Source organism: Atractosteus spatula, unplaced genomic scaffold (genome assembly GCF_055471065.1).
Source record: "Atractosteus spatula isolate fAtrSpa1 unplaced genomic scaffold, fAtrSpa1.hap1 Scaffold_96, whole genome shotgun sequence".
NCBI classification, from domain to species: Eukaryota; Metazoa; Chordata; class Actinopteri; order Semionotiformes; family Lepisosteidae; genus Atractosteus; species Atractosteus spatula.
In genome coordinates this window covers 38894-51110 of record NW_028296930.1, presented here as the reverse complement: position 1 = coordinate 51110, position 12217 = coordinate 38894, and the positions used below count along the sequence as shown (strand labels likewise).

General features: G+C 44.9%; 1 protein-coding gene across 1 annotated transcript; it reads left to right on the top strand.

Annotated features, from left to right (window-relative positions):
- The first annotated feature begins 2820 nt into the window (after window positions 1-2820).
- LOC148804606 (uncharacterized) lies at window positions 2821-8734 on the top strand. Its single transcript, XM_088909831.1, has 2 exons — window positions 2821-3208; window positions 6810-8734. The coding sequence occupies exons 1-2, from the start codon at window positions 2821-2823 to the stop codon at window positions 8477-8479; spliced, it is 2058 nt and encodes a 685-aa protein (XP_088765957.1). The 3' UTR covers window positions 8480-8734.
- Window positions 8735-12217: the final 3483 nt, after the last annotated feature.

Here is a 12217-nt window from a genome sequence, read left to right as displayed (position 1 = left end):
ACCCTCTCCATCAGCCTCTCGAACGTCGCTGGGGCATTGCACAGGCCAAAAGGCATGACAGTAAAGTGCCAGAGGCCCTGGCCCATAGAAAAGGCCGTCTTCGGGCGAGCATCGGGAGCAAGCAGTACCTGCCAGTAGCCGCAGCGGAGGTCCAGGGAGCTGAACCAGGTCGACCCGGTGATGTAGTCTAGGGCGTCATCTATCCTCGGCAGGGGGTAGGAATCTTTCCGGGTGACCTCGTTCAGCTTGCGGTAGTTGACGCAGAACCTCCACGAGCCGTCTTTTTTTTTGACCAGTACAGCTGGCGCCGACCACGGGCTCGCGGAGGGCTCAATCACCCCCGCTGCGGCCATCTCCCGGATCTTTTCCTCGGCGGCGGTCCGCTTGGTGTGAATCATGCGTCCCAGTGGGATGCGGATGGGCCGAGCGTCGCCGGTGTTGATCTCGTGTTGGACCAGGGCAGTGCGGGTGCAGTCCTCATCTCTCGCCGCAAAGAGATCCTCGTTCTGGGCGAGTAGCTCCTGGAGCCTCTGCTGCTGGTCCTGATCGAGGCCCTCGCAGCTCCGCTGGTAGAGATCCTCAATGGAGCGCCTCGCTTCCACGCAACGCTCGGCCCCCGCCACCGCCGCCTTGTCTGGCCCCCCGGCTGACTCGGGGGCAGGAACCGGCACGCTCGCTCCCCGGCTCGCAGGCCTGGTCTGCCCCGGCGACTGACGCCGCCGCCGCCACTGCCTCTTTTTTCCCAGGCTCCGGCAAGCCCGCATCCCTCGGCCTCCACCAGGTGAAGTCGCTCCCCCTGCCACACCAACTCCTGCCGGCTCAAGTCCAAACTGGCCCCCACTCGCTGCAGTAGGTCCAGCCCCAGAATGCAGTCCTCCTGGATGGGTGCGAGGTAGCAGGGGTGGCGCACCGTCGCTGCACCTAGACGGAAGGCAAGCACCTATTTCCCCCGGACTGCAGCGAGCTGTCCCATCACGGTCCTTAGCCGCAGGCTGGAGGCCTCCCATCCTGTGGGGTTGGTGCCCTCGGTGTCGGGGAGGACTCCCGGCCGGAGTAGATTACCGATGAACCGGTGTCGAGTAGGGCCAGGCAGGGTTGGTCCTCGATTTTGCAGTGGAGGTACAGGCCCCGGCTACAGCCGACTCGCCCCATGGTGGCGTGAGGGGCGCCGGTCTTAACAGCGCTCTCCGGGGCGGGGGTTGAGGTGTTCGAGGGGCGGCCTTCCCCACACTGAGTCGCCCCGTTCCCGTTTCCCGACGCCGATCGAGGAGTGCGAGGTTCCTCCACACCGAAGCGCAGCTGGAGAGCTGCCGCCAGCGCCGTGTATTCGCCTCTGTCCTCCTCCGGGACGTCCAGGAGCGCCAGGCAGGCCGCTCCTTCCAGCGCCGCCGCCAGGTGGCCGACCATCCCCGCCCAGCTCCAGCCATTCATCCGGACCGCGAGCTGGAACTGCGCCTCGTAGATTTCCCATGGCGCTTTCCCATTGTAGCGACCTGGTCGCACCCGCGCCGATGGGTGTGGGAATCGCTGATTGGCTCCAGCAGGGAGAGTATCCTCTATCTGGGGTGCCCGCTGACCAGGAGTAGCAGCCAGTCGCCCCAATTCTACCGGCGGAACCACTATTGAATAGCCCTGGTACGGGTTGTGGCCACCTGTCGCACCCAGGAGCTGCTCAGGCTCCCTATGTGCGCTGCCGATGGGTTCTGTTTCTTCCAGCGTCAGCCGGCGCTTAATAGAATCGGGTATTGTCTGCCATGAGCTGTCTATTCTGCCCGCTTCTAACACCAATGTAGCGTTTGCAGGCTCTTTTCAGAACAAGAACGAGTGAAGACGCGATTAACAAACAAGCGTTAGCTTTATTCGTTTACGACCACACAAAACCAAACACAAAAGCTACACGCTCATGAGGAGACTGATGGAACATGTACACCTATTTAGGGTGGTAATTACCTAACAACACACTATACTTTTACAAGACTACACAGGGCACTCGAACTACTAGGACATTATTTACACAGGTAGGGTCAGCCGCTGGTCATCGTGCTGACCCTCAGACTCTCCCCGGCTACCACTCCCAGCATGCCCAGCGGTACTACGAGCGCCTAGGGGCGCTTCCTCCTCACCACCAGGCGAGGGCGTTACAGTATCATTAAGGACAATCACATAGGGCTTGATTTTGTTAAATGCAAGTATTTATTTCCTTTCTTGGAACCACTTGTTTTTCGAGAAATTCAAACACTTGTGAAATATGAAATAGAAATCTTGTTTATCGGTGCAGAAGAAATTCTGCCAGCTGGCAAGAAAATGACAGCATTTTTTTTATCCAAAAACCTGCATATGGAGATGTAGAACAAAAATCCACTTGAGACGTTTTCGTTGGGGAGGAGGGTTGTGGAAGGGCAAAAAATGAATCTGTTCCGTTATGAACGGCGAATGTCACAGATGATTCACTCCTCTTGACTAGGTGGCGTTAGGAGGTGCAGTGAAGATTATATCCGGCTGCAGAAACTCCTCTTTCTCAGCTCCGCTTCTCAATTGTTTTGAAGCTGCGGCCGCGCTAACGAAAGACGGCATCATACTGCGCGACCCTGCATGTATTTCACCCACGTGTTGGTGATTCAGTCATTTTCTTCAGAAAAAGAATAAAGTTGTTGTTGTTGTTTTTTAAATAACTTCAGGTTATGAATACTCAACGTCTCGTCAACTGTGTTTATGCTTGAACAGATCACAGCCCCGACAACAGGATCTCTGAAGAATAAAATAGTTGTTCTGTTTAAACTTCGGAAATCAGCCTTTGTTTCTGATCGGCTCTGAAGAAGGATGGCGGAGTGCTTGTTAAATCTGCAAACCCAGCTTGACTCTTTCATGCAAGTTTTGCTCAAATCGATCGTGTATGAAGTGTCTGAAGTTTTTCGAAACAGGATGTCTGACTCTGAAAAGGAGTTTCAAGACAAACTCCACAACGTCTCCCAGATCCTGGTGAGACGGGCCGTGTTTAAAATCACACAGTGTGTGGAGGACAGTGTCGAGAGTGAAATGGCGGAGCTGAAGAAGGAAAACGAGAGCCTTAAGTGGAGATTGCAGCTGTGGGAGAAGGAGTCGGGAGCAGGAGGAGATCAGGGACAGACAGATCGTGTTGGACACACGCTTCCCTGTGAAGTCACTGCAGGAATAAAAGAAGAAATGGACACGAAACTGGAGCTGCCAGGTCAGTGTGGTGACTTGTATATAGTCAAGGTGTGTGTTAGTTCAAAAACAGTGTCTTTAACTTCCTCACTGGTGCGAATATAGTGGAGAGATGCAGAGTGAAGTGGGAAAGACTTGTGTGATGTAGCAACGAGATTCTTTACTGGAAACTGAACTGTTTTGTCCGGTTACGGTTATAAACACCTCGTTCACATTCAACAATTGTTTCACTGAATCAGCGAATAATACAACGTCTTAGGAAAGAAAACGTATAGATATTGTTGACATGAAACGGTTGTCAGATCAGTGTGGTGACTTGTATGAAGTCAGTGTGTGTGTGTTTAAAACCAGTGTCTATAACTTTCTCACTGGTGAGATTTTTTTAAATAACAAACTTTATTTTAAAGAAAACATCTTACAGCAGTAAACATTCTCATTATCAGTACGCGTTCTAACAATCAAACTGTCATCAAATAAAAAAAAAAAACTTTCCTCCCTGGTGAGAATATAGTGGAGCGATGCAGAGTGAAGTGGAAAAGACTTGTGTGATGTACCAACGGGATTCTTTACTGGAAACTGAACTGTTTTGTCCGGTTACGGTGCTGAAAAAACCTCGTTCACATTCAAACATTGTTCCACTGAATCAATTTGTAATCAAACGTCATTAGGAAACAACATTTATAAGTATTGTATTTACGTTGTATTGGTCTAGATTTTATATGTATACTAATGATTGTGTATATAAAAAATATTTTAATTGGTTTAAGTATTACTGTCCAGGGTCTGTGTCTGTATTAACTCCTCTGGAATATTAATCCAGTGTGTCTGTATTAACCCCTCTCTCAGTGCAGTGTTCATTTACTGGAGTGTCCAGTCAGTGTGTGTGTATGAACCCCTCTCTCTCAGTGCAGTGTTCATGTACTGGAGTGTCCAGTCAGTGTGTCTGTATGAACCCCTCTCTCTCAGTACAATGTTAATGCATTGTAGTGTCCAGTCAGTCAGTGTGTCTGTATTAACCCCTCTCTCTCTAAGTGCATTGTTTATGTACTGTACTGTGCAGTCAGTGTGTCTGTATTAACCCCTCTCTGTCTCAGTGTAGTGTTAATGTACTGTAGTGTGCAGTCAGTGTGTGTGAATCAACCCCTCTCTCTCTCAGTGCAGTTAATGTACTGGAGTGTACAGGCAGTCTGTCACCCCTCTCTCTCATTGCAGTCTTTATGTCCTGTAGTGTTCAGTCAGCATGTCGCTATTAACACCTCTCTCTTAGTGCAGTTTTAATGTACTGTTATGCCCAATCAGTGTCTGTATTTACCCCTCTGTCTTAGTGTAGTGTTAATGTACTGTAGTGTTCAGTCAGTTTGTCTGTTAACCCACCTGTCTCTCTCAGTGCAGTGTTAATGCACTGTAGTGTCCAGTCAGTCTGTCTTTATTCACCCCTCTCTCTTAGTGCAGTGTTGATGTACTGTAGTGTCCAGTCAGTTAGCGTGTCTGTATTAACCCCTTTCTCTGAGTGCAGTGTTAATGTACTGTAGTGTCCACTCAGTGTGCCTGTATGAACCCCTCTCTCTCTCAGTGCAGTGTTAATGTCCAGTAGTGTCCAGTCAGTCTGTCTGTATTTACCCCCCTCTCTCTGAGCATTGTTAATGTACTGTCATTTCAAGTTTGTCCGTGTCTGTATAAATGCCTCTGTCTCAGTGTAGTGTTAACGTACTGTAGTGTCCAGGCAGTCTGTCTGTATTCACCCCTCTCTCTCAGTGCAGTGTTAATGTACTGTAGTGTCCAGTCAGCATGTCTGTATTAACCCCTTTCAGTGCAGTGCTAATATGCTGCAGTGTCCAGTCAGTATGTATCTATTAACCTCTCTCTCAGTGCAGTGTTAATGTGCTGTTATGTCCAATCAGTGTCTGTATTTACCCCTCTCTCTCTCAGTACAGTGTTAATGTAAATGTAATGTGATTGTGATATTATTACAGTAGACTTACTTTTTACATGGTAGTTAGGTTTCTCCCAAAGCTAAATCAGAACATCCCCTTATACCCACTTATTCCGCTATGTTTAAACAACCCAAATTGATCGTCAGTGTACTAGTACGCGTGTGTGTAGTGTAAAGCTTTTTAGATCACATGGCCTCAGCTATCACTACTGAAGAATGAAGAGATAAGAGAGATGCCCAGGAAGTGGGATAATAATATCATTTTCATGTTTTTGTATGTTTTTTGCAAACTATGCAGTCTAGTGGCTTGACGTAGGCTTTGTGCTCAAATGTATATAAAGATGCTGCCTGTCCTTGGTCAGTAAGATTAGGGCATGCATTTGGTAAGCAGGCTGTACGCCCAGAATATGTAAAGAACTAACTGTTGTCTAGTCTGCATCTTAGATATAATTAATTGGCAGGTGTTGGTTTTTCATCATTTGTTTAGAATATGTCATAGTAACTTTTTGTGTTTTAAGGTATAAAGGACCATCTTCAGCTACTTATTTTTTAAGTCTGGTGGTCGCAAGCCGGACATATGAATAAAAGGACTTCTGCTTCACAGACACCTGAACTTTGTCATTTGTTTGACACTACACTACTATGCTGATGATACTCAAATATACATCCATACCAAACCTGACGCTGATGGGGCTGTCTTTATTCTATTTAGTTGCATCTCCAATATAAAATATTGGGTGACTCAAAATGTCCTTCATCTTAACTGTGACAAGACTGAAGTCATGCTTATTGGCACCACCCATCAACTTTGTAAAACCAATGCTGTAACTCTATCTGTAGATTGTCTTATACTTGAGCTTCAGTCTATATTGGAAAAACTTGGAGATGATATATGACGTTCAACCCACATGTGCGGCATGTTGTCAAAACATCTTTCATTCACTTCAGAAATATTGCCTGACTACGCTCTATGTTATCACTAACTGTGGCTGAAAAGTGTTGTCTAATCTTGAATCGACTACTGTAATTCTCTACTCTCTGGGGTTTCTAAATCCACATTGAACGAACACCAGTATGTCCAAAATTCGGCAGCCGGAATCCTGACCAGGTCTAGTGCAAGTGTTCAGATTACTCCTATCCTGGAGTCCTTGCACTGGCTTCCTGTCAAGTTTCATGTCGACTTAACAATCCTCCTGCTCACTTATAAGGCTCTCCATGGCTTGACACCTCAGTACCTGTCTGAGTTATCGCTCTACTCCCCACCTCACAACCTTCGCTCTTCTAATTGTGTTCAAATATTTGTCCCCCAGTCTGTCTACACTCTTTGGGTGACATGGCCTTCTCCTGTTTTGCACAAGCTCTGGAACTCTCTCCCCAAGGATATCAGAGAGTCACCTTCTCTAAACTCCTTCAAATCCAGACTCAAAACCTTCTTCTTCAGAAGAGCCTTTATTTAACTGTTCTTTACCCCTCTGCTCCTACTGGACTTAGTACCACCATCTACTGTCTCGTCTAACTGTGTTTTCTCATCGTGCTTATATTAATATATATATTTTTTGTTGTTGGCCTTCTGTAAAGAGCTTTGAGAAGCTACCTTTAAAGGTGCTATATAAAATAAAGTTTATTATTATTATTATTGTTATTATTATTATTATTATAAAGGTCTTGTCTTTTTGTCCTGTGTTTACAGGCTCAGAAGCCAGTGCTCTCTCTGATGCTGGGGAAAGGGCTCCTCTTGAACAGCAACACAGTGAGGAGGAGTGGGGGTCCAGTCTAATGCAGGAGACAGAGCTCACTGCCGCAGAAGGGAAAGAGACACTCAGGGAGCAGCACACAGTGAGCAGACGGATTGTCGAGGATCTGTACTCTGTGCCCATGATGAACACAGAACCTGAGAGTGAGACACCTGGGCTCTTAGTATGTGATGATTTTACAGAAAAGAGAAATAATCTGGACACAAACAATATTACACAAGGTTGTAATGAACTGGGCTGTGTCTCTGTACAAGAGCACAGTGAAGAACTGGATGTTTTAAATCTTACAGAGCAGGACATGGAGCCCAAGTTGATTGATGCTGCAGAGCAGCAGACTGATGTACCTGGTGAAGAGAACAGTACTGATTCACAGCACACAGAGAAGAGTCAGTACAGGGAGGAGCAACAGCAGCTCTTACAGCGCATGATGATAATTAGGCCTTGTTCTGTTCAAGTGGAGAGACTGTCATTGCAGAGTCTAAAACAATCATATGATCCCTTGGTATCTGATCACTTTACACCCAGGTTTAATAATCTGATTACTGAGAACATTGTTGAAAGTTTTAATGAGCTGGAGAGTATGTTTGTTCTTGGGCAAAGAGAGGAAGAACTGAATGAACTTGACAGTTTTAGTCTCAAAGAGCTGGAGAAGGAGCCCCAGATGTTTCACACTGCTGAACAGCACACTGAAGGACACGGTGGAGAAAACAAATCTCAGTTTCAGCACACAGAGCAAGACCATTCCATGGAGCATTTGCAGAATAAGAGACCCCAGCATGATCAGAGAATGAGGAAGAGTCACTCAAGGCCTTGCTCAGATGGAGTGGACAAACTGCAATTATGGCACAGGGAGGAGCAGAGTTTCTGTGAGTCTAGAATTTCACAACCCTACCAGCGCCTTCACACAGGAGAGAGACCTTTCAGCTGCAGTCAGTGTGGGAAGAGTTTTAGTAAGTCATATGACTTAAAAATCCACCAGCGCATTCACACAGGAGAGAGACCTTTCAGCTGCAGTCAGTGTGGGAAGAGTTTTATTCAGTCATATGACTTAAAAATCCACCAGCGCATTCACACAGGAGAGAGACCGTTCAGCTGCAGTCAGTGTGGGAAGAGTTTTGTTAAATCACATAACTTAAAAATGCACCAGCGTATCCACACAGGAGAGAGACCATTCAGCTGCAGACAGTGTGGGAAGAGTTTTATTCAGTCATATGACTTAAAAATCCACCAGCGCATTCACACTGGAGAGAGACCGTTCAGCTGCAGTCAGTGTGGGAAGAGTTTTATTAAATCACATGACTTAAAAATGCACCAGCGCATCCACACAGGAGAGAGACCGTTCAGCTGCAGTCAGTGTAGGAAGAGTTTTATTCGGATAAGACACTTAAAATCACACCAGCGCATCCACACAGGAGAGAGACCATACAGCTGTAGTCAGTGTGGGAAGAGTTTTAGTCGGTCAAGTAACTTAATAACCCACCAGCACATTCACACAGGAGAGAGACCGTTCAGCTGCAGTCAGTGTAGGAAGAGTTTTAGTCAATCGCTTGTCTTAAAAAGGCACCAGTGCATTAACACAGGAGAGAGACCATTCAGCTGCAGTTAGTGTGGGAAGAGTTTTTTCCAGTCAGGTGACTTAAAAACCCCAATCTAGTCACCAGGTCAGTCACCAGTCAAGTCAACTAAAATGTCTTTTAGTGCAAGTAGGTAGATGCGTCAGCATGTGACATCCGAAGAAGGCTCCACAGCCGAAACATTTATTTTCTTCTCTTTTCAGCATGAAACAAACCTTTACTTGTTCCCAAAATGTCTATTAGTGATGTCTATTAGTCACTTTGTAGTCAGACACTTTTGAGTTCGTCTGGTCAATTAAATTATGACTATACTCTTATTTACAGTTAACTAAAACTGAAATAGTTTTGTCATGGAGTTTAATTTATGTGTATAATGTATAAAGTTCTTAGTTTTATTCAATTTTAAAATGAATTAGGTCTACTTTGAATTAATTTCTTAATTGCATTGAATTCCTTATAGTCTTGGAATGTTAAGTATAGTCCTGTTTAATTTAATAATAATAATAATAATAATTGCTTACACTTATGTAGTGCTTTTCTGGACAATCCACTCAGAGCGCTTTACAGGTAATGGGGATCCCCTCCACCACCACTATCCAGCATCCACCTGGATGATGCGACGACAGCCATAGTGTACCAGAACGCTCCCCACACATCAGATATCACTGGGGAGGAGAGCAGAGTAATGTAGCCAATTCATAGAGGGGGATTATTAGGAGGCCATGATTGGTAAGGGCCAATGGGAAATTTGGCCAGGACGCCGGGGTTACACCCCTACTCTTTTCGAGAAACACCCTGGGATTTTTAATGACCACAGAGAGTCAGGACCTCAGTTTTACGTCTCATCCGAAGGACGGCACCTGTTTACAGTATAGTTTCCCTGTCACTATACTGGGGCATTAGGACCCACATGGACTGCAGGGTGAGCACCCCCTGCTGGCCCCACTAACACCTCTTCCAGCAGCAACCTTAGTTTTTCCCAGGAGGTCTTCCATTCAGGTACTGACCAGGCTCACACCTGCTGAGCTTCAGTGGGTTGCCAGTTGTGAGTTGCAGGTTGATATGGCTGCTGGCTTACAATTAATACTGTTCTCATTGGATAGACTTGTAATTGTGTAACAGCTTTTAACTTACCATGTTAAGCAAAGAATGTGTAGAAAACAGATTAGGGTCCTTAACTGTCACTCTTAAGGAAATAAAAGTCACATCTGATTAAAGTCTACAAAAAGAGCTCAAAGTCTTTGTTGCACAATCTAAAGTGTATTTATCCCCAGAGAGGATATATATCAAATACAATAAATATTTATGCAATAAAGGGTAAATAATAAAGAATAAGATATTGTATGAATCTCTTTTAATATGATAATCTATTTTGGCACCATTAGTAATAATTCCATATTTTAATTTTAATTTCAGTGCAGCTATTTTTTTAAACAAGACAGGACAAGAAATATATACAGTGCCTTCAGAAAGTATTTATGCCCCATTGTTTATTTCTCATGTTTTGCAAAGTAAAATTAAATAATATTTAAATGGGTTTTTTTCCAGTCCTATAGAAGCAATACTCTATAATGTTAAAATGAAATTAAGTATTTATAATTCTGAAATTCAGGAACAAATGAGAAACAGAGTAATTGAGATTTATCAGTCTGGAAAAGGTTATAAAGCCATTTCTAAAGCTTTGGGACTCCAGCAAACCACAGTGAGAGCTTCACTTGCCTCAGTTAAGGTCAGTGTTCATGACTCCACCATAAGAAAGAGACTGGGCAAAAACGGCCTGCATGGCAGAGTTCCAAGATGAAAACCACTGCTGAGCAAAAAGAATATAAAGGCTCGTCTCAGTTTTGCCAGAAAAAATCCCCAAGACTTTTGGGAAAATACTCTGTGGACTGACGAGACAAAAGTTGAACTTTTTGGAAGGTGTGTGTCCCATTACATCTGGCGTAAAAGTAACACAGCATTTCAGAAAAGGAACATCATACTAACAGTAAAATATGGTGGTGGTAGTGTGATGGTCTGGGGCTGTTTTGCTGCTTCAGGACCTGGAAGACTTGCTGTGGTAAATGGAACCATGAATTCTGCTGTCTACCAAAAAATCCTGAAGGAGAATGTCCGGCCATCTGTTTGTGACTTCAAGCTGAAGCGCACTTGGGTTCTGCAGCAGGACAATGATCCAAAACACACCAGCAAGTCCACCTCTGAATGGCTTAAGAAAAAAAAATGAAGACTTTGGAGTGGCCTAGTCAAAGTCCTGACCTGAATCCGATTGGGATGTTGTGGCATGACCTTAAAAAAGTGGTTAAGGCTCGAAAACCCTCCAATGTGGCTGAATTACAACAATTCTGCAAAGATGAGTGGGCCAAAATTCCTCCACAGTGCTGTAAAAGACTCATTGCCAGTTATCACAAACACTTGATTGCAGTTGTTGCTGCTAAGGGTGGCCCAACCAGTTATTAGGTTTAGGGGGCAATCACTTTTTCACACAGGGCCATGTAGGTTTGGATTTTTTTTTTCCCTTAATAATAAAAACCTTCATTTAAAAACTACATTTTGTGTTTACTTGTATTATCTTTGTCTAATATTTCAATTTGTTTGATGATCTGAAACATTTCAGTGTGACAAACATGCAAAAAAATAAGAAATCAGGAAGGGTGCAAACACTTTTTCACACCACTGTATATATCTCGCTTATCCAGCATCACAGTATCACCACTTAAGCACATTGTGAGAGGTATTGATGGGGTCTGTTAATTTAGCATCAAACAAAAGTTAAACTAAGATGCCATAAAGCTGACTTGCTTTAGCAGCCCCAGTGGCTTAACTCTACATAATAAAAGACGGGAACAACACCCACAAACAGGATAAACCAGACTAATGTCTGCTGCATATCAAAGGACAGAACCTAGAGCAAGGCAGAGTAGGACAAGGAGTAATTACATGTCAAAGAGCAGGACAAGCACTCAGATTGTGGAACAAACTTTCTTCTGACTGTATATATAAGATCTGGGAAACCATTGCAGTTTGTCTGTTCTGTGGGGCGGTTTGAGCTCAATAAAACTGAATCTGCACAAGACTGTGTCCTGCTCCTCTGATGAAGAATTTCCCACAACAGTTGGCATAGTCAACAGGATTCTCCAGGTCTCCGGTAATTCCCAGACGGCACACAGGGTGAGTATATTTTTGATGTTACCACCCAATTAGGTTGCCGAAAAGGAAGGACAGGAAACATACAGAGAATATAAAGAATCATTTATAGGGAAAAGAGTAAGGACACGTCTCTGTGAGATTCAGGGCAAAATCCCTAAACCGAGACAAGACACGATTCCTCTGAGCTTGGTTTCGAAACCAAGACAAGAGGTGGTTCCACTGAGCTCGGGGCAGGTCTCTAAACCAGGGCGCTTTCCCCCTGGGGCGAGGGAAAGTCCCTAAACAGAACAAGGTGAGCTGAGCGATGGTTTTGTGCCAGCAAGATTCCCTCTGAGTCCAGACAGGCACCCCTAAGGAAGCTAAGGTTAATAATATTATTAATAAGGAACAAGTAATAGGTTTATTCCATGCTGAAAAAAAGAAGAAAGAGAACACAACGTTTCGGCCGTGGAGCCTTCTTCAGGTGTGAGGGTACTGCCTCACAAGGGTACTTGTAAGTGTGCCTCACACCTGAAGAAGGCTCCACGGCCGAAATGTTGTGTTCTCTTTCTTCTTTTTTTCAGCATGGAATAAACCTATTACTTGTTCCTTTGCAGCCTACGCATGCTGACGCAGCTACCCAC

What these genes read in the sequence shown, in the direction of transcription:
- LOC148804606 (XM_088909831.1), top strand. Translation starts at nt 2,821, where the DNA reads ATGGCGGAGTGCTTGTTAAATCTGCAAACCCAGCTTGACTCTTTCATG. An exon ending in CACGAAACTGGAGCTGCCAG is followed by an intron (nt 3,209 to 6,809) that starts GTCAGTGTGGTG and finishes CTGTGTTTACAG; the next exon opens with GCTCAGAAGCCAGTGCTCTC.